The sequence below is a fragment of the Lissotriton vulgaris genome, chromosome 2_1 (assembly GCF_964263255.1).
Source record: "Lissotriton vulgaris chromosome 2_1, aLisVul1.2, whole genome shotgun sequence".
NCBI classification, from domain to species: domain Eukaryota; kingdom Metazoa; phylum Chordata; class Amphibia; order Caudata; family Salamandridae; genus Lissotriton; species Lissotriton vulgaris.
The window spans coordinates 1,458,347,405-1,458,370,374 of NC_141687.1; the positions used below are offsets into that span (position 1 = coordinate 1,458,347,405).

The 22,970-nt window shown below is 42.4% G+C and overlaps 1 protein-coding gene across 1 annotated transcript in view; it reads right to left on the minus strand.

The window, feature by feature from the left end:
* Positions 1-22,970, minus strand: part of HEPACAM (hepatic and glial cell adhesion molecule) — a 1,458,998-nt gene that overhangs the window by 540,344 nt on the left and 895,684 nt on the right. Inside the window, exon 5 of the mRNA XM_086958859.1 lies at positions 17,686-17,759. Coding sequence (XP_086814985.1) covers positions 17,686-17,759 — 74 coding nt within the window. The remainder of the gene's footprint in view (positions 1-17,685; positions 17,760-22,970) is intronic.

Sequence of the window (22,970 nt, forward strand, 5' to 3'; positions counted from 1 at the left end):
CGGTGCGATGACAAGGGATGTCTCACAACCAACTCTGTTTTATTCAGAAACCGGCCTGGATCCTGGATCCTTCCTAATAGCTAGTAGCAGTACACTATTTTGTTAGTTGCAAATTATTTGCGACTTGCAAAATAGTGTAAGTACATGGCCCAGACTGAAATCGCATGTGCAAACGGGTCACAAAAACATTTGTGCATGCAATTTTACGTTTTACATCTGGCCTTCAGTGTGTTGTGCTAGGTTTTAGAAGGTGTGCATGGTTTTAGAAGTGTGGCTTGTTTGCTTTCTGCATCTCCTATTATTAGTCTGTTTCTTCATCTCTGGGTATTTTGTTTCTCTACAAGGTTATTCTCAGTGTAAGTACTTCATTCATTATTTGCTAGTTTTGTGAAAAGAGGAGATGTGCACCTGCCTACCTTCTCTCCATTGAAATTATGGAAAATTATGTGTTTGGAGGCTCAATGTTAACTGTCCCTGACAGTTCTTTGTGGGCTGAGCTACCTGTAACATTTGCTCTGTGGGCTCTGCTACATATGCTGCCCACTTTCTCTACAATGTTTTATAGAAACAAGGGAACCCCATAAAGCGAACCTGGGGTAAAAATGTACTTTTTAAGAGACAATGGTTCAAGGGAGGCCTAATGAGGTCCTGAAGAGAAAGTGAAATAGCGAATATTTAATAAACGCTAGGGAGCGAAAGATGTAGGTTCAAGTTGAATCTTTTATTTACTTTTTCTTTTTTATATATATACACAAATCTTTATACTCTTTTTCAGGTGCTCAAGTGAGTAATAAGGTGCAGGACGTGACATAAGTGATCAAAGTGAACGAACTGTCACACAACACAAACAAGGTTAAAAACACAACAAATATATACAATGAAATGGGTAAATTTCCTTGGGTGGGTCGACGGCTTTCGATCTATATAAGTTTAGATCATCATCAGGACTGTTGAGCCTCCTGAAACTGCAAGATTATGAGTTTGAGTTAAAAATTGTCTACCTACAAGTATATTCTTAAACTTTCAGATATTTGTGCTCCCAGAAAATTGATGAATTATCATGCACATGTTTGAATAATTCTCATGCACATTTTATCAAGGCAAACGGGGGGGGGCGCATAGCTACCTCACCTAAAGTGTGCTGCGCATAGTTAATTAGAAAGGGCGTAAAGCAATTAAAAGCATGCACAAATTTAATAATCAGATAAATGACTTAATTTTTGTACCTTGCCAGTGTGTAATCAGACAAGGAAGACTTTTTTTGGATGTACCATGTTACTCCGCATACTGTTACAACTACCTACCGTTACAACGCGACCATTACAACGCATACCATTACAACGCATAGCGCTTTGAGGTGCTGGATAGTGGTAAGTATAATTTACTATTCTAACTCCAGTCCCCGTGGACCCTAGGGAAGGTGTTGGATAGTAAATTATACTTATTCCCTATCCTAGAGCGCCCCCCAGCGCAATGCGTTGTAATGGTATGCGTTGTAAAAGTCGCGTTGTAACGGTAGTGCGTTGTAACAAATGCGTTGTAACAGGTGTATACCCTTTTTTTGGACAGGGTAACTGAATTTGCTGTAGCTTTCCAGAGAGAGAATATGAAGGCAATATAAAATAAAATTAAAATTCGAGCAATGAAGGTGGGGATTAAGTTTAGACTTGAGACTGCAAACACTAGCTAATAAGGATAATTTTATTTCTATTTACAAAGGTAGGTACCACTGTAATAGCCAAGGGAATGGCTAGGATGCTTAGTAATATGGTACTTGTTGTATAGACTAGGAAACAGGGAATTGACAATTTATTTATCAGTGGATGTTCTACGGTTAAGGGCAGACCTTTAAACAGTGAGCAGTCAAAAGTGAAGACTTACATTAGTCTAGTGAAGCAAACTCTTTCAAAGGGTTGAGATTGGTGGGGGTCCTAGTGGGACCTATAGGCAAAACAACTTAAATATAAATTCCGAATTTTTTGGATATAGCCTTCATTAAATGAAAGTGGTCCAGACCAACTTACTGAATTTATTGGCAATCGTGGGAATCAAGTGATCCAAGTAGCGCTCTGTCACTGTTACTTTGGACGAGGGTCCTACTGGAGCTTATGGGGTGGAAAATTTGGTATTAGAGTAATGAATGTATTGATTTTGGTTGCCTCCTTAAAATAAGAGGCTGGAAAACGACAACCAACTTACTTGTATATTTAAAAGTAATTGCGGTATAAGGGGTCCTGCTAGCACGGTCGTCGCTATGGCGATATTTTGATATTGAAGCCTGGAGCTGAAGGGCAGAAAGTAAGTAATTAAGTTTAGAATACTACATGAGCTACGAGCGTGTAGCCCAAGCGGAGGGTCAACTTACTTAATCCCGGCGTGTAGACGTGGCAGGAAGAGGGGGTCCGAGTGCCTGGCTGTTAGCTGCTCTCATCCAGCAGTAACGCTCGGGACTCCATTAGTAGCGTGTTTTGGTTGCGCGCGCAGACACGGTAGTGTCTTAGAATGGCGCATGCGCGTTAATGTATCCTGGTTGCGCACGCGGACACAGTGGTGTCTTAAACTAGCGCATGCGCGATACTGTTTTAATGCGCCTGCTGGATAACGATTATACCAACTCCTTTTGTGAACCGATATTAATGGTGGGAGCAGTTATAGACATTCTAGCAAAAGGAAGGGGACGCTGACACTAGATTGTAAGATCTTATCCTTTCAGCAAAACATTAAGCAATCAGTGTAATGCACATTTTAGTGAAATGGACAATATTGTGCAGCATATTATGATAATTCAGGTGCACATGTTCCATTCATCAAGCGAAATGAGTCCTTTCTCAATGGTTTTTACAGTAAGACATCAATTATATTAGTTCAGGTGCACATATTCCATTCATCAAACGAATTGAGTCCTTTCTCAATGGTTTTACAGTAGAAAATCCATTTGCATTCCAGCCGCTCTGTGGGTTTTCGGAACAAGGTGGTGTTCAGTTGTTCATCCTCACATTTAATAGTTACATCTAAGTAGTCGATTTGATGTCTGTTGTGTGAGTAGGTGAATCTCAGGTCTGTTTGGTTGGTGTTTAACCATAAACAGAAGTTGTGTAATGCTTCTTCCTCACCACTCCAAATCATAAGGACATCATCGATGTACCTGCGCAATGATTTTATCTGGTCACGGAATGGATTGATTTCATTAAGGATGACGTTTGTTTCTAGGTCATCCACGAAGAGAATGGCAAAATTGGGGGCAAAAATTGCCCCCATGGAGGTACCCTTGCACTGCCTGTAGTAGGTGTCTTTAAAAAGGAAGTAATTCTTGGTTAGAGCTATTTCAAGAAGACTGATTAGGAATTCTGTAGTTACTTGGTGTGGTGCTGGACGATTGTTTAAATGTTTTTTGATTACATTAATCCCCTTGTCCTGGGGGATGTTTGTGTAAAGTGACTCTATGTCTAGAGTCACCAGAATTTCACTATTGGGATGGAATGGCTGTGACTCAATGAGATTGATTAGGTGTGTGGTATCCTTAACATAGGTAGCGGTGTCCTGAACCAAGTCTCTAATGAAAAAATCAATATATTTACCCAGGGGTTCTACAACTGACCCGCAGCCTGAGAGTATTGGTCTCCCAGGGGGTCGTTCTGCATCTTTATGAACTTTTGGGAGTGTGTAGAGTACTGGGGTACGTGGGTCTTTGTTGTTCAGGAATAGGAATTCATTCTTACTTATGAATCCTTGATCAAGTGCTTCTTGGGTGATACGAAGAATTGTTTCACTTATATTTTTTACGGGATTGCCCCTCAGTTGTTCGTAGTGATCCTTGGTGTTGATTTGGCACATGATTTCATTCTCATAAGTAGTGCGATCTTGGATGGCGATCCCGCCTCCCTTGTCGCACGGTTTTATGACAATGTCACTGTTTTGTTTTAGTCTAATCGGGCTGTTTTTCTCCTCTTTGCTGATATTATAGGGTGTGAATTTATAATCATCTTTAAGCTTACCTAAATCACGTAACACAAGGTGTTCGAAAGTAAGCACTTCTGGCGGCATAGTTCCGCTGGATGGATTGAATGTCGAGGGCGGACGTAAGCGTGTGGCATCATTCTTTTTAGGGCCCTCGCGGTCTTTAAAGAAAGTCTGCATTCTCACTTTTCTAAAAAATTGCATAATTTCAGACTGGATGTTAAACCAGTTCGGTTTTTCAGCAATCACAAATGATAGCCCTCTGCTAAGAAGAGCTATGTCTGTTGAATTTAATTGGTGCTGAGATAGATTGAATATTGGTATTGTCTCCAGGTTGATATTAGGTACTGCCACAGTGTCTAGTATTGGTAGCCCCATTGGTAGTGTCTGTTCCTGGTCTGGTGTTCCCCCGGGGGGAAGTTGTAATGGGTCTGGATCGTGCCCTCCCTCTCCCTCTCCCTCGTGGGGGGTCTGTGTTCCTGGACTGGCCTCTCCCTAAAAAATTGGGGTTTGTACCAGAGGAGGTGCTGGGGCCTTCTGTTCCCTCAGATCCCTCAGATTCCACTGAGGATTCTGAGAAGGTTACCGGTGCTCGGTTCTCTTCGTGGATGACCTAGAAACAAACGTCATCCTTAATGAAATCAATCCATTCCGTGACCAGATAAAATCATGGCGCAGGTACATTGATGATGTCCTTATGATTTGGAGTGGTGAGGAAGAAGCATTACACAACTTCTGTTTATGGTTAAACACCAACCAAACAGACCTGAGATTCACCTACTCACACAACAGACATCAAATCGACTACTTAGATGTAGCTATTAAATGTGAGGATGAACAACTGTACACCACCTTGTTCCGAAAACACACAGAGCGTAACACCCTCCTGCAATATCACAGTGCACACCCCAGGGCCCTGAGGGACGGCCTTCCTTATGGCCAATTTCTGAGAATCAGAAGAAATTGTAAATACAAAAACGATTTTTTTACTAAGGCAGAAATTCTTTGCAAAAAATTAACAGCTAGAGGCTACCCCAGAAAACTTGTAAGAAGGGCTATGAAAAGAGCTTGGTATACACACAGGGAATACTTGCTTGAACCCCACCCCAAAAAACCTTATCAAAAATTACCTGCGTTACTACCTTCAATACAGCCAGCAACAAGCTAACCAAGATTATTAAAAAACACTGGAATGTACTAGACCCTTTAGAGCTGAACACCGGTCTCCCCCTCTTCTCCTTTAAAAGAGGTCGAAATCTAAAAGACCACCTTGTGAGAGCAGCAAGTTGCCCAACCAAATACAATACAATTGAAACAAGACTGAATCTGCCGTGGGTCTTAGGGCATTTTAAATGTAATAATTGCATGGCATGCGAATTCACAAAGAACACCAAAGTATTCGAGTATGGAAGTTGCAAGCACACTCTTAATTTTTTCACCAATTGTAATTCAAAAAATGTTATCTACTGTATTGAGTGTCCCTGCAAATTGCTTTACATCGGGCAAACAACTCAACAAATTAAAACAAGGATATCGCAACACAGGAGCAGGATTCGCTGCAAAGTGACAACGGCTCCCCTGGTTGAACACTTCCTCGAGCTGGGACACTCCGAGAATGACCTGAAGTGGCAGGTTATTGATAAACGTGTGCCAAATGCAAGAGGTGGAAATCAACAGACAATTCTGAATCGGCTGGAATGCAAATGGATTTTTTACTGTAAAACCATTGAGAAAGGACTCAATTCGTTTGATGAATGGAATATGTGCACCTGAACTAATACAATTGATGTCTTACTGTAAAAACCATTGAGAAAGGACTCATTTCGCTTGATGAATGGAACATGTGCACCTGAATTATCATAATATGCTGCACAATATTGTCCATTTCACTAAAATGTACATTACACTGATTGCTTAATGTTTTGCTGAAAGGATAAGATCTTACAATCTAGTGTCAGCGTCCCCTTCCTTTTGCTAGAATGTCTATAACTGCTCCCACCATTAATATCGGTTCACAAAAGGAGTTGGTATAATCGTTATCCAGCAGGCGCATTAAAACAGTATCGCGCATGTGCTAGTTTAAGACACCACTGTGTCCGCGTGCGCAACCAGGATACATTAACGCGCATGCGCCATTCTAAGACACTACCGTGTCTGCGCGCGCAACCAAAACACGCTACTAATGGAGTCCCGAGCGTTACTGCTGGATGAGAGCAGCTAACAGCGAGGCACTCGGACCCCCTCTTCCTGCCACGTCTACACGCCGGGATTAAGTAAGTTGACCCTCCGCTTGGGCTACACGCTCGTAGCTCATGTAGTATTCTAAACTTAATTACTTACTTTCTGCCCTTCAGCTCCAGGCTTCAATATCAAAATATCGCCATAGCGACGACCGCGCTAGCAGGACCCCTTATACCGCAATTACTTTTAAATATACAAGTAAGTTGGTTGTCGTTTTCCCGCCTCTTATTTTAATGAGGCAACCAAAATCAATACATTCATTACTCTAATACCAAATTTTCCACCCCATAAGCTCCAGTAGGACCCTCATCCAAAGTAACAGTGACAGAGCGCTACTTGGATCACTTGATTCCCACGATTGCCAATAAATTCAGTAAGTTGGTCTGGACCACTTTCATTTAATGAAGGCTATATCCAAAAAATTCGGAATTTATATTTAAGTTGTTTTGCCTATAGGTCCCAGTAGGACCCCCATCAATCTCAACCCTTTGAAAGAGTTTGCTTCACTAGACTAATGTAAGTCTTCACTTTTGACTGCTCACTGTTTAAAGGTCTGCCCTTAACCGTAGAACATCCACTGATAAATAAATTGTCAATTCCCTGTTTCCTGGTCTATACAACAAGTACCATATTACTAAGCATCCTAGCCATTCCCTTGGCTATTACAGTGGTACCTACCTTTGTAAATAGAAATAAAATTAACCTTATTAGCTAGTGTTTGCAGTCTCAAGTCTAAACTTAATCCCCACCTTCATTGCTCGAATTTTAATTTTATTTTATATTGCCTTCAGATTCTCTCTCTGGAAAGCTACAGCAAATTCAGTTACCCTGTCCAAAAAAAGTCTTCCTTGTCTGATTACACACTGGCAAGGTACAAAAATTAAGTCATTTATCTGATTATTAAATTTGTGCATGCTTTTAATTGCTTTACCCCCTTTCTAATTAACTATGCGCAGCACACTTTAGGTGAGGTAGCTATGCGCCCCCCCGTTTGCCTTGATAAAATGTGCATGAGAATTATTCAAACATGTGCATGATAATTCATCAATTTTCTGGGAGAACAAATATCTGAAAGTTTAAGAATATACTTGTAGGTAGACAATTTTTAACTCAAACTCATAATCTTGCAGTTTCAGGAGGCTCAACAGTCCTGATGATGATCTAAACTTATATAGATCGAAACGTCGTCGACCCACCCAAGGAAATTCACCCATTTCATTGTATATATTTGTTGTGTTTTTAACCTTGTTTGTGTTGTGTGACAGTTCGTTCACTTTGATCACTTATGTCACGTCCTGCACCTTATTACTCACTTGAGCACCTGAAAAACAGTATAAAGATGTGTGTATATATATAAAAAAGAAAAAGTAAATAAAAGATTCAACTTGAACCTACATCTTTCGCTCCCTAGCGTTTATTAAATATTCGCTATTTCACTTTCTCTTCAGGACCTCATTAGGCCTCCCTTGAACCATTGTCTCTTAAAAAGTACACCTTCTCTACAATGACATCATGGAATGTTATATTTTGGAGGCTTGATGTTAACTGTTCCTGGTAGTTAGACCTGTGTTGAGCTATCTGTTCGTGTAGCCCAGATAACTACATCTTGCTTGCGGGGGACTTCAACTGTACCTTCGCACCCTTAGCTGCTGACAATATTTTGAGTACCCTAGAGGAAGATGCCAGGAGAGGTATACCATCCTTATCGATAGCGCCTATAAAGAGATGGTCCCAAATGGCCTTTCAATTGAATGCTATAACCCTAGAGTATGGCCAGAGGGCAGCAAATGGAAGAACATCTTTGGACTCCTCTGGTGTCCATACTTTCAACAGGATAGGCCATTCGTTCAGAATTGACTATATCCTGTTGAACTTTAAACTTTGGGCAAATTTATTAGATATGGTAGTCCTACCTTCTACGGACAGGGACCATAACATACTTTCTTTGTCACTGACCCCTTTTTGGGTGATGGCCAATAACCAGCAGGCATCCCCCGCACTGAGATCGACAGGCGAAGTCTGCCCCCCGAACTGCAGGAGATGCCTTAAATGGAACAAAGTGGTTATGGATGAGGGTAAGGTCCTGCAAATACGTCTAATCATGACCAAGGCTTTGAGTAAGTTGGAATCTTCCACATTAAATGCCCATGAGATTTCTACTCTTTTTGGCCACACCAACAAGTCTATAGGTGACCTTTTTATTATACAAAGTCAAAATCCTAAAGCTGGTAAATCCAGGGGAAATCCAGGTATACTAACTCCTGTCGCAAAGCAAAGAGGGAACTAATTATTGCAGTCAAAACAAAGGGTTGTGGGCTGATAAGTGTTGCCAGGAAAAAGTACAGGGGTACTATTTGCAAAGCAAAGAAAGAGTGGGAGAACCAGTTCTGGTGCGATCTGAAGATGGCTAGCGCTGGAAGAGATTCTAGGGGCTTTTGGGGCCTAGTTAGAGCTAAGAATAAGCCCACATATTCCCTCATAACATGCAATATCCCTGAGGTGATGTGGCTGGATAATTTCTCCCGACTATACACTTCAACAACGAGTGAGGGGTGGGGGTCCTCTGAAATACTACCATTGGACCACCCGGGGCTGAGCGAGGACTTATTGTTTACCGGCAAAGAAGTAGAGAATGCGATTAAGTCTCTTGTTCCCAATTAGGCTGCAGGGCCTGATGGATTACCGGGGGACTTGTTTCGCATTATTTCGTCAGAATGGGGGAACCTTATTGCCTCCCTGTTAAATGCAAGCTATCATGAAGCAGCTCTCCCTGAATCCTGGATCGGTGCTGAGGTCGTCCCGATTTTCAAAAAAGGGAGTAGGGACGACCCAGCAAACTATCGTTCTATAAGCTTGATAGACTCAGTTCAGTTCAGTAAATCTTTATTTCAATGATTAAAAACCATCATAAAAATACAGTTTACAAAAATCCATTTACATTTCTGAACTTAATAAAGTTAAAATGTATACAATTATAAAAACATAGTATTGCATACATGATTGCTTAGCCTCTTGTATTTCTTAGTCTTACTGCGACTTTTAGAAAATTCATTATAGAGCATAAAGTGCGCATATCATTTGCTCTTTGTAAAAAGAGTAGTGCAGTTTTAGCGTGAACAAATTTTGCCTGCTTTAAAATATCCACCAGAAATCTACGTCGGGGACTTTGATAAAATGAACACAAAAGTACAAAATGAAGGATGTCCTGCGGAGACCTATTGTCGCAGCCGCAGGCACCCTTCTGCTCAATTATTACAGTAAAACCACATGGGTAAGATAAAATATGGGGTAACAAATTGAGCCTAAAACGGCACATTAAAAACTTATCCTGCTGGTTGTGCATCAGGAATAGATAGGGCTCCATGCCCTCCCCATTTGTTACTAGGTGGTAAGCCGCTACTGATCTCTTTGGGGAATCAGAGCCTGATCTATCAGATGTAAATTTTTCTAGCAACAGTTTCTTAATTCGAGATATGCCCGAAGGGGGAATTACGGTCGGGTCGCTGAAGAGGTTATGCTGGTCTATGTTCTCTAGCGTGCCCTTGACATAATTTAACGAGGGGATTTGCACCCCCTTGTCTCTTTGTGGGCTATCCCCAACAATTACCCTGCTTAGTTCTGCCTCAGGATTTACCCAGATTCTGAGCCATGCCATAATGGGCCTCAGTTTCACCTGATCTATAATTAATGGGGTCCCAAGTTCGGTATGTGCAATCTCTGCTGGTATGCTCTGTGGAATCTTTAGGATTCTGTGGAGGAATTTATCTTCCTCCTGCTGTAAGTGTAAGTGCCCTAAAACCCCACACCTCTGCTCCATATAGGGCCTTTGCAGTACTTATGGAGCTTGATAGACTCATCACAGAAAGTTGCAGGGAAGGTGGTTCTGGGGAGGGTGCTACAGTGGGTAGAGGACAACAGGATCCTCTCTGACTTCCAGGCGGGATTCAGATCAGGAACCGGGACCATTGAACAATCCTTTCGACTGTTGTTGCTTTATTGGAAGGTGGTTGTACTGGGTAAAGGCAGTCTGTACCTTGCTTTCATTGATTTGCACACTGCATTCGACCTAGTGCCTCGTGATTGCCTGTGGAGGGTACTCTCTGATTTGGGAATGCCCCCGAATCTCCTGTCCTTAATAATAAAGCTCCACACTGAGAATTTTGCACAGGTGCGGTGGGGTAAACAGGGCCAAAAGACTGCCCGAATAACAGTAAATAGGGGTGTCCGCCAGGGGTGCGTCCTTGCCCCCACTCTGTTTTCCTTGTATGTCAACGGAGTGGTGGAGCATCTCTTAAAACAACCTTCAGATGGTCCCACCCTGGCGGGCAGGAGAATACCTACCCTATTATTTGCAGACGATACCCTTTTGATTTCTAAAACCCCGGTTGGGTTACAGAGTCTTCTTGACAGCTTTCAATCCTTTTGTGACTCTCGGCGTCTGAAAATGAACACTGAAAAGACCAAATATTTGGTCTTGAATCCCCCGAGAAAGCATGGCAGGTCACCCTTACTGAATATGGTGCGTTTGGAAAGGGTCAAGGTCTTTGACTATCTAGGGATCAGCCTGTCTGACACCATGAAGTGGAATTGCCATCTTTAAAAGATGCTTCTGACCCACAAAAGGGAGGTGGGGGCTCTACTTAAAGAACAGCGACTTTCTACTCTCAAACCTATCGCCCCGGTGTTAGACATCTACAAGGCGAGAGGTGTTAGTGCGGCGCTTTATGGAGCAGAGCTTTGGGGAGCCCAGAATATGGATCAGTTATCCTGCTCGGAGAACAAGTTCCTGAAAGATTTAATGGGTCTCTCGTATAATACCCCCACTTTACCTTTGCTCTTAGACATGGGTTGTCGCCTTATTAAAGACCAGGCCTGATTAAGACCACTTCTACTTTGGGCTCGCCTATGGAGAGTCCCTGAACTTACTAGCTACGCGGAAGGGTTAAAGGTGGTTTTATTGCTGCCAGGCTGGTGTAAAATAGGATGGCTAAGGGATATTAAGCATCTCCTCAGAGAACTGGGATTTGGCAAGGTTTGGCACTCTATGTCCGCCCCCCCCCTAAGGCTGTCTTAAAAAAAGCTTATTGGCAGTGGGTATTGAATAAAAGAAATACCAGCCCTAATCTGTGTAGAACCACCAGAGAATTTTAGTTAAAGAAGTAACCCTATGTGAACCTTATCTTGATGCAATTTCAAAAACTAGAGATAGAGCTTTATATTTTAAATTTAGAATTGGAGTGCTTCCTTTGGGTGATTTGACCGCTCGCTGGAAGATTCCGGTGCAGACCAGCAAGTTTTGTCCCTTCTGTGCCTCTAGGATGGAGTCAATCCCCCATTTTTTATTTGAATGCCCTGCCTATAAAGCTCCTCGCCGCAGATGGCTTAAACCCCTGTGTAAAGAGCTGGGCACTAGACACTATAGCGAAGCTCTGTGAATATTGAAATCTGATACACGGCCCCTATTTGTCTATGGTGTGGCAAAGTTTTTAAGTTGGGCATGGGTAATCAGATAAAAAAGGCTTATGTATATTGTTTAATTTATTTTTAATCCCTATGCTTTACTATTGTATGTAATTTATTGATACCATTCGCACTTCATTTTGTATGATTGTATTGTATGTGGATTGGTTCTTTTATCTTTTTACTGTTTGTACATTGCTCTTAAAGATATGCCTAATATCGAAATAAAGCCAATTAAACAGACTGGCTATCTGTAACATCTGCTCTGTTTGGGTAGGGTATACTTGCTTGCCAGTATGCCTGGTGCCAGAATACTAGTATGCCTGCCTACTGAATAAACAAAAACAATAAGTTCATGGGCGGAGTGCTGAAACGTTTTAGACACACACCCCAGTCATTATTAGATCTGGGTTGAATCCATCATCGTTCTTGTGCTCACTTCGCCACCCCAGTTCAGACCCAGTCATATGTAAATCAGTCTTGTCCCTGTTCCTCATGTGAACAGTCCAGCCCAAACAGCCAAGGCAGGTCTTCCTTGGACTGGAAACAAGCATCCTGGGACCAGTTTTGATGTGACACTCGTCATCAGGCAGGCTAGCTTGAAACCAGAGGCAAAGTGAACAAAGGACCCACATCTTGGCTTACCCTACCAACTTAGGGCAAAGAAGCAAACTCAAAAAGATGATGGACAGAGCACTGAAACTTTTCAGACACCTACCTCCAGTCACTAATTTTCTGGGTTGAATCCATCACTGATATTTTTTTCACTTCACTACCCCAGTTCAGATCCAGCCATATGCAAATCACTCTTGACCCTTTTCCTCATCTGAACAGTCCAGCATGAATTGCCAAGCCAGGTCTTCCTTGGACTGAAAACCAGCATAATTATAACAAAGCTAGACATTTTAAGACTAATGATCTGACAGTAGACTGAATCCAATTTATTATTTTAAAAAACGCTGCCTGAGAACAGAGTGGTAATGTAAGTTACAAGCCCCCCTTTGCTCTCCCTGTTGTGGGGGCAGCTGCTGGTGTATGGAAGGTGTATGGAAATAGGTATAATTATTAATATGGCAAACCTCAATATTTTCCTGATGACATAGGATCCCAAAGTCCTTAACAAACAGAGTCAATCATGGTACTGGATTATGCTCTTCCTCCTGGCTACATTCCAGAATAGAATTCTCATATTTAGAGATTAGTTTGGTAGTACTTAATGCTATCTGATTCAAATTACGTAGATCACAAATAAAAAATATCCTGATAAGTGCCCTCTTGTCATTCTGTTGAAATTGATTCTGTAATACTGGTAGCCAGATGATTAAAATGTATTTTACCAAATTCAAATTCAAATTTATTTATTATGTTTTGGCTCTCAAAAGAGGGCCACATAAACATGTACATACAAAACAACACAATCATCAAAAATACAAGAGTTATAAAAACATACTATTCGAACCGTGATAGGTGCACTGCAAACCATCAGTCCCACAAGGCCAGGCCGGGACCACCTTCCAGAAGATTAATAAATAGCTAAAAATCCTTTAAAAAAGTTAAAAACATAGGCACAAAACATTTCATTTGGTGGGCAATAAAGTGCATGAAGAAAATCTTGAAAAGTGACAATGCTGAGGCGTAGACAGATTACTTTAAGCCATCGGTTGCGCAAGCTACGTAACATAGGACAAATCAAAAGTACATGCATACAGTCCTGGTTATTCAATTTACATAAATTGCACAACGGCGAGGTGCCATGCCATTTGGACAACAGCACATTAAGAGGGATTAAGTCATATCGTAATAAAAACCAGAACCTACGTATGCCATGTGGTAAATTCCACAGGGCGTACGGTTGGGGCTGTTTCAACCTATAGGAGGAGATTAGCGACTCCACGTTCCTTTTGTCGCCAACTGTTTTTTTATCGGTTAAAAAACAGTACTCCCACGAAGCCTCCTTATTTTACCACTATTAACAATATTCTTGCACTTGACCTTTTGCAATTCTATAGGTCTTGGTGTTTACCATACTAGGGCTAACATGCTAAAAAATATTAGATGTATTGTTTTAGACATTTTTTTCCACTGGCTTTAGAAAGAGCAAACCAGGCTCTTTTAATTTAGTTATAAGTCCCTAATAAAGTGATACTACATGTACCTAGGGCCTGTGAATTAAATGCTACTAGTGGGCCAGCAGCACGTAAGTAGCCTCTTTAAACATGTCTCAGGTCTGCCATTGCAGCCTGTATCTAGTTTTAAACTGTCAATTTCACTTGACAAAATGAATTTAAAGGTTTAGACATGCACTCTTAAGTGTTCATGTCCTGGTAGTGAAAACATTACAAATTCACTTTCCACTTCTTTGAGGCATGCCTATCCCTAAGGAAAACATTGGGTTACCTTCTTACTTTTAATAAGAGATAACCGTTGTTTGGGAGTAAGTAAAATGCCATGTTTGTTGTCTTAGGAATTGTACTTTGAAATAGCCTTTAAAGATAAAGTCTGATTTTAAGTCACAATTCTGAAAATGCCACTTTAAGAAAGTTGCCATTTTCTTGACCTAACTATTTGGTACCCTCAGACTGATTTCTGGATCACATGACTAGGCTCAGTTGACAATTGGTCTTTGTGTAATCCCTCCAAAATAGTCACTCAATAAAGGGGTGGGGGTTGGCAGGATGGGCGATTGAAGCAGGATGGGGTGGAACTGTGCACATCCCCGCTTGTACTTCAAATACATTGTCTCAGCTCATACACAAAGAACTTTACACTAGCCTATTGTGAGTGCCAAAGGCTTGGGTCTAGAGCAGGGAGGAAGAAAAATTCAGACACTTCTGTGGTGGGAAATGTGTAAAAGTTTCTTTCACATCAAAGCTGGCAACAGGTGTAAAACTAGGACTCTCAGCCCGACCCTTCATTTGACTTCTGGACCTGGGAAGGACTCTAAGAGGATTGGTATGCTACCTGTGGCCTGCTATGTAATTCAGAGGACTGCCCTGTTGCACCCAGAGGACTGCCCTGTGCCTCAAACCACCCTGCACCCTCAGAAGACTTCCCTGCAGCTTGAGACCTGCCTTCTTTCTTGAACCCAAGACTTCCAGAGTGACTCCAAGGTCTAGTTTGCTTGCCTCTGAGCAGAGCTGCAGGGACAGAAAAGGCTCCAACTATCTTGAACCCACACCTGGACCCAGCCTAAATGAGTCCTGGCCCTCCAAGTGGTGATTGTTCAGTTCTGGACCCTTGGAAGTGGTGCTAAAGATGATCAGATGGCTCAAATCCAAAACGTGTGACTTAAAGAATGCTCTGCCAAAAGTTGCTCTGAGGACCACTGATCAGCCTCACTGTGGGGTGGCTCCTGCTACATTCTTCTCTGCAGCAGAAAATCCTGTTCAGTGGCTCCTGCCTGAAGGGGTATCCAGTTTCATGGAGTCCTTGTCAGCTGCAGCTTGTAGCTTCATCCCACTGAAGATCTTCGACTAAATCCTAACAAAGAAAACTGTACAACAACCTTGTTCAGTGGCTCCTCAGTGACAAAGCCTCCTCCTCGGACACTACGGGCGGCTTTGCCCTGCTGAACTTTACGTTCTCAGACATTTTACTTAAAAAAAAAAGTTCAAAGGTAGGTGGAGAATGAGCCCAATCAAATTTGTGTATCCAACCCACACTCCATCGCAGTTGTCAATAACTTTCGACTTTTCTCTGGTCTTGCACGACTAGATGTCTGTAGTTGGCTCTTTGATCTTTTAAATAATATTTTTCACTTTAATCTTTAAAAATTCAGAACCCTGGTTCCACTTACTTAATTTTTGTCAGTTTGGTGGCAAAGGAATTAATTAAAATGTACACTATTTTTCTAAATTAGTGTGGGAGTTTTCACTTCATTTTCTGTATGTGCTGCATAAATAGTTTACACACTGCCACTAAATTGTGCCAAAGCCACCAGAGTTAAGCACAGGGTAATTGTAGGACTTCTTGCGGTATGCCATGGCAAGGATTATGGCTGTGGCTTATTTCGGGTTTCACTCTTCTCAAGAAACAACACAATTCCTCTCATTTATGAAGTATATTACTCTACTGCACTTTCAGCATAAAGCAGTAACTATCAATGGGGAACACAGCTAGGGTAGAAAGAGGGAAGAAGACTCATGCATTAACACAATAATCCAACAGTGTTCCCCTTCTCCCTCTGGTAAGGCAGCGAATTAGGTGAATGTCTTGTGCTGACCCACGTAGAGCATACATTGCCTGCATGTCAACCAGTGGCACCTTTAGCTGCCTCAGTAGCACGCACTCCTGCCACACTGTGATGTCAAACTACCTCTACCGCTGAAGAAGGAACTCCATATTTATTTGTCAGGTTATATGTCCGGCATGCTTTCTTATTTCTATTTGAAGGCACGTTTTACCACCCTGGCCTGATTCCAGGCGTTATAAATTAAGTATGGGGTTGTCAAGCACACAGCCATTACTTGAATGGTTTAAATGTGAAAGCTAACCATACAATCCTGCATGTGTGGAAAGCAGCCCCCAACATTTCCAGTTACGAAGCCCCGTTCAATCCCAAGACAGAGGTTTGGTTCTACTGCAACTGCAGAGTATATATACGACCCATGTGCTAATTAGAAAAAACAAGAAGGTGGCGCTGACATGCCATCAAAGACCCACAGTCACAACTAACATAACACATGGTGAGACAAAGTCAAACTTTGAATATGAGGGAGACAAAAAAAAGATCAACATAATGTGAAAGCAATATGTGCCTGGCAAAAACAAAGAGGTGGAGGAGCGCTGAGAGGGAAGTGTAGAATATCCGCAAAAGAAAAAAGTGATTTCTATTGGCGAGACTGCCAGGAAAATGGAGGGTGGGGAAATGGGACAGCATAATCGACGTAGGAGGAAGACGATGTTCAACAAAGAAATGAAGGGCTCCCCTGTATGCTGGTGTGTCAATAGTTTTGATATGGTGGCCATCTTAGGAGAGGAAAAAAATCCCTGAGGCCAATCAACAAGCACTCCTTTTCATGGCAGTAAAGATCGTCTGCCCAATTAAAACATGTACTCTGGCCCACTAACATGTAGATGGAGCCAAAGTCCCTCACTGCAGTACCCTTGAAAGCTAATTTTGTAAGTTGATCACAAAGGTCAGACCTAAAAAAGCATTGCTTTAAGGGACACAAAGACACACGAATCATTAATTGGTGGGACAGTGAAGTCGATGGGTATAGCATGTGAGAGTGGGCATATGGAGCAAGGGATAGGCAGGAAAAGGCCTTCACAAAAGACAAGAAAGATGTTAAGAGTGGCTGAGGACTTACGGGGGACATGCTAGCCTACTATATATTACAAGAATTTGCAATGCAATCTGTCTCGCCTTTGGGACCTTATATGTATTTAACTATGCTGAACATTAGGTTGGGTGCTGAAACACCTACTGTTCTTTAACATGGAGGTAAAGCAAGCACTAAACTGTGTGACACACCAGGTATGGGAACACATGGGAAGAAATATTGCCTTTCAGGGCCTTCGGTGGTCATATCACTGAAAATACAAGATTTTAATAAATTATTATTGTCTACGGGTGCTAGTGGAAGGTAAATTGTATGGACTGGAATCTAGAGAATTCTAAAGTGATTCTAGTATTTTACTGACCTCTGCTGGTCATTTTCTCTTAAGAAAGTTGAATAAACGCAGTTGCCCGAAAAAAAAAAGAAAATCTCTCAGCAGGAAGCAATTCTTGTATTTTACTGACCTCTGCTGGTAATTTTCTATCAAGACAGTTAAATAGAGGGAGTTAAACAGAAAAAAAGTTCCAAATCGGAGGCAGACATGTCCTCTGGCTGATCTCCAGAGCCCACATAGTACATACACATATAAGTATATAATAAGTATATACTAAAGTATATACAAGAGGTCTCAAATGCTCCACCCAAAAAAATGATTTCGCATAAGAATATGCAACCTTTCTGGTACTGAGAATTGCATGTCTGCGCCATGCATGGTTTAGTTCCAGCTATTGTGAACAGGCTTTACCTTCCCTCTCTGAATTGTCTTCTCTTTGGTCCATGTACTCGATGGATCTATGTTTATCGGTTTTCTGCTTTTCCCTGAAAAACATAAAAGATGCATATTATGGAGAACTATCCTAAAAATTGGGTTATTCAAGATATGTTTGCATTAGTATTTGTTAGAAGGGAAATATGCAGTACAAGAATACATAATCAAAGATAACAGAGGGGCAATGTTTTGTCTATTCAGGCTTACACTTTCACAGCTGCCTCATTTTTTTTTATCAAAGCATTAGATTCTGTTTTTGAGAAAGTCCCACTACCGGGGTATAGACCTGAGCAGCGGAACAAGACTTAAAATGTAATGCAGTGCTTAATTTGAGCTGGTGGATGCTGGTGTGGGTCACCTGCACTTATTTTTGTGTACCATACTTATTTTTCCATATCAGACATTCCCAGAAAGCAAAAGCGGAAAAAGAAAAAATATAGAAAGATGGAGAAAGAGATAATTGAAAAAATCTTCACAAAAGGAGAAAGCAGAAACCTGCAAGAGTGAGATAAAGGGGCAGGGAGTGTCTGGTAGTAAATTAAAGAGGCAAGAGGAGGATTTTCGTCTACACAGCTTTGGTATTCGGTGTGCTAATGTTTAATTGCACTGGCTGCTGGCTTCTGAGCAGAGCTTCAGGCACTGGGACTCATTCTTTTACAAATTAAGCACAAGCTATTTGTCTTTCTACACACTGATCATAACATTTTCACAATTTTACAGCATGAAACAAAAAGACAAACATTAGAACGTTGAAAAAAAACTTGAACATTTTTAGCATGGAAAAACATATGCAAATAATATGCCATCAGTTACGGCATGTAACAATCATATCACAGTTTTTGTACATACAAGTATTCTAATCCCACCTTTTTCCAGTGGCCCTCTCCAAAGTGCACAATACTCTAATCCACATCTGGAGCTGTCAGTAAATAAGTTGTGAGAGGGCTCCAAATCTCTCTTGTATGTGACGTTGGTGGCAGTTCTTCGGCATAGAGTTCAAGCCGCTCCTGACAATATATTATACCAAGCAACCATTGTTTCTGCTTAGGCGCTGCTCTTTTACCCGAGTGCATGGCTATTCTCCGTTTTGCCAGTAGCAACGCCACTGCCGCAAATCTGCGATGTGTGGCCTGTAATTGTTTGATGAGTCAAACAAAGACACTTCTGGGGTACAGTCACGTGTTTCACCACCATGGCCGTCAGGCCATTCGCTACCTGGACCCAGAAGTAACCAACTGGGCCACGTATCCATGCAAGGTGCAAACATCTGTCCCCAGTGCTCAACAGCATGAGCGGTTTGTGTCTCCCGTAACCCATATCTGTGCAACCTAACGGGGGTGTATGCACAAGTTACAATTTGGCGTGAGCATTCCCATTAGTGTGAAACAGAATCCCCATTCTTCCACCGTCAGGGGCATGGCTTTAAGTGAAATAAGGTGTGCGTCTTCATCTTCCACTGCTAAATGTGGTGTGTATTGCTGGTGGTTATGCCAATAATTCGCGAATTGCACCTGGGCACATAAGTGATATAGATATAAGGCTGATGCTTCAAATCCCCCCTGTGTGTATGGAAGCATCATTCTGTCCCAACTTATACTGAGCTGCTACCCCTTCCAAGCTAGCATAATCATATGTGATCTTCAGTTTTGAAGAATTTAGGCTGCAGATCTATGAGGAGGTTAGTAAAGAGCTAAGGAAATCGGGGGGACGGCCATTTTCATAATCGCCACTCTGTCTGCTAATAATAGCGGCATTTGGGACCACCAGGAGGCGGGCCACCTGCTCCTCTACTTGGCACTGCTCTCCCATAGTTCTCACAAATCACTAGGTCTTGATCTCTATGGATCCAGAACCCAAAATATTTGACTGACTCCGTACACCATTCTAGGGGGAAATCTAGGGGATATGGGTGAGTGCTCGGTGTCTGGAGAAGGATGGCTGATTTAGCCCAGTTTATGCTGAGAGTGGAGTACTTTCAAAACAAGTATAATCTAAGTGTATGGGCGCTAGCTGTGACTTGGGGTCACACATTTAGAAAATCATGTTTTTCCCATAACTGAAAGCGCAGCACGGAGTGTGCATGGCTTTGACAGAGCACGCAAGCCATGGGTTCTAGGACAAGCTTGAACAAAACTGAGGACAAGGGGCAGCCCTGTGCCGTTCCCCTACACATAGGTAATATTTCTGATGTGTGTTCAGGGATAGGTATACCACAGACGCATCCATCTTTAAAAAGCCTTAGGCATTTCCATGTGGCACAGTAGTGAACAACACAGCCCAGCGAGGATCAAGGTGCGACCAGGGGCTAAACGTTGGAGCAGGATTTGCACAAGTCCGATGTGGCTGGGGGAACTCTGCATTTAGATGTTCTCTACTAGTTGCACAGCAGGGGCCCGCCGCGTCCACACATCCACCTCCCATATATATGGCCCTTGGGACAGCTGCAGGGTAGTGATGTGCTTGTGAGGCACTCTACCTTCCTGAGTGCAGGAAGTGGATCAGTCTCAGTTGGTGGATGCCATAATTCTTCAATTACTGAATTAGAGTCTTGTTGAGTCTTGATCTAGCCCAAGAATCATGTGCTTTCAAAACCAAAGGGGCACCAGTTATATGACTGTCCTCGGCCGGCAAACGACGGACCTTCCGCAGTGGCAGCAGCACTTCAAACATAGATTTCCCCAGATAGGCGGTGCTTGGTAGCCGTGGGCAACCCCCACTCTCACAGCAGGCCGGGTGCAGGGCTCTCTTACCTTCACTCTCCACAGGGCACCCAGTATGGATGCATGTGGTAGCCCCTGGGCCCAGGAAGGGTGAGCCAACAGCACTGCAGTTGTCTTGAGTACCGCTGCCCATTAACAGTTCCTCCCAGGCCCGTTTACTGTCAGCACAGGCTGCACAGAGAGGCAAGCCATCACTTCACTCCATGCAAGGGGGCCCCAGCTGAAGTCACCTAGCGTTGGCATTCCCCATCTCGGCTGACTGCCAGCACAGAAGCAGTGCAGAACAGTTCAGAGCCAGCCCAGTCATATTAGGCCATTCAACCAGCACGCTGGCTCCATTCATGACTTGGCAGCAGAGATACTACTGAACTCCATCTCCTTGTCCCGCGCACCTGGCCGCCATCATGAGCTCTGCAGCCGCGCACCGGGCTTGACAGTTGCTAGCTGTATGTTGGCCCACAGAAGTTTGCCGAATCTAATATACTGCTCTCGGTTTGCATGAGTTCCCTACGTGCCTGGGTAGTCGTTTTCTGGGTAGTCTGGAGTTGGATGGCAGGATTAGTGCTGGATAGCGATTCACGGCTCATGGATCTGCACTAGAATGCAGTTGATGAATCAGGGTTTCGCAAAAATTAAACTGCTCGAATCTCGTACCCCCGTAATACGTACTAACCAGTGCTTTAAATGGGCCTGAACTCACCGGTACTGAGTACCGGCACTTCCAAATTTTCTAGCGGTCAGTACCGGCACATTTCTTGAGTCAGGGAGGGTACCGGTACCCTGATTGATGGCACGGTAGGCTCGGGTTCGGTATCTCGTCCAACGCAGGACAGATGCCGCTCTACTCCCGGATCTCGCAATAGCACTGAGCCTGTGAAGCAGACTTTTGCAGGGAAGCTGCTAAAGTCCAGAGGCGCCCCTCTAAGTGTGTTGCAGTTCATCAAGATAAATAATGCAGAGTGCAAAAATTTGTCAAAAAAGTTTTGATCTAAGAAATATACTGTGGCTCATTGAACAAAGTACATGTATAAACAGTCTGCCGACTGGAGGGCATTATTCAGCTGAAATTTGGAACTATTCCAAAAATGTCCCTAACTGGAAGTATTGGTAGGGAGAAGGGGGGCAAGCCAGACTGACAACCGATTTGTATGTGTAAAAGGTTGCTTTATTGAAACAGGTGCACATCACTAACTTTATTAAAACTGGCTCCTCGCCTTACAAAACTAAAACCTCTCTAAACATCGAGTTACCTGACCCCTTGCCTTTCCTCCCCCCGCCCCTACAATCCCCACATGAAAAAAAACACACCCCACCCTGCAAAATACAATACATAAAATGCAAATACATTAAATATTACACCATAATACACAATCTTATCCCCTAACTTTTGACCTTCTTAACCCCCAAAGACCCAACCTCCTATCTGTCTTCCTGCAACTGTAACTAATGATCTCTAATGTAAAACCTCCAACCTGATTAACCTTTCCCCGTTCCTGAACACCAACTCTCCAACTTAACGCTAACTACCAAAACCCCAGCCAAACTTGGTCAACTTTCAAAACAACATCGCCACCCAGGAAAAGTCGGGAGGATAGGTGGATACACCGCCTCCCTACTTTTCCTGCCCCCTCCTCCCCCGCTCCCCAAACACCCAGGTCCACTGACTCTCTAGCGAACACCCAACAACCGCGACAACACCTCGCGTAATTCCAGCAGGTAAAGATCCATGCCCAGGTGAGACAAATGAACCCCATCTCCCCGAAACAGTTCAGGTGCGTCATGTATTATGTCCTTGTGCCAAATCCTAGAGAAACCCAGGTGCCTGCAGAACCTCACCATCTCTATGTAACAAACAAGGACCCCCTGATGAAGGTAGATTTCCTGGGTCAGAGCAAACAATTTATGGAAAAATAACACACCCAGGCAAAACATAAATACTGGCGAAGTTCAAGTAACAAAAAATTAATATTAGATAATCAGGCACAAAAATAGCATGGAAGTTTGATTTAATGATTTTTGAAAAAAGGTGTCATGAGGATAATCAATGACATAAAGACAACTAAAAATAGCAATACAAGTTCTTTCAAACAGTGTCCGATATTTGCAAATTGTTATGTATACAAACATTCCCAAAGATATAAAGGAAACATGGTTTTCGTCTACGCGTTTCGACATGTTGAGAGTGTCTTCCTCAGGACGCTACCATCTTGTAGCTAAAAATAGTTAAAACATGTTTAAAAAAAACATTTTGTTTATGCTAAAAATGTGCACATGATCAATACATTCACTTAAGCATATAACTTGAACATTGAAGCCAAAGAATTGATAATATCACATGATAAACCGCTTTACAGCATTTCATTGTACTAGACAATTTGTAAGATATAGTACAGTGGCACACAACAGTATCATCTAGTTATACAAAAACAAAGCATTAAACCAAAAAAGTCAAAAAGGATTCACAAAGATCAAAAAGAGAATAGAATAGAAATAAAAAACTTAGTTCGACAGCAAAGATGACTGGTTAGACTCAAACCGACA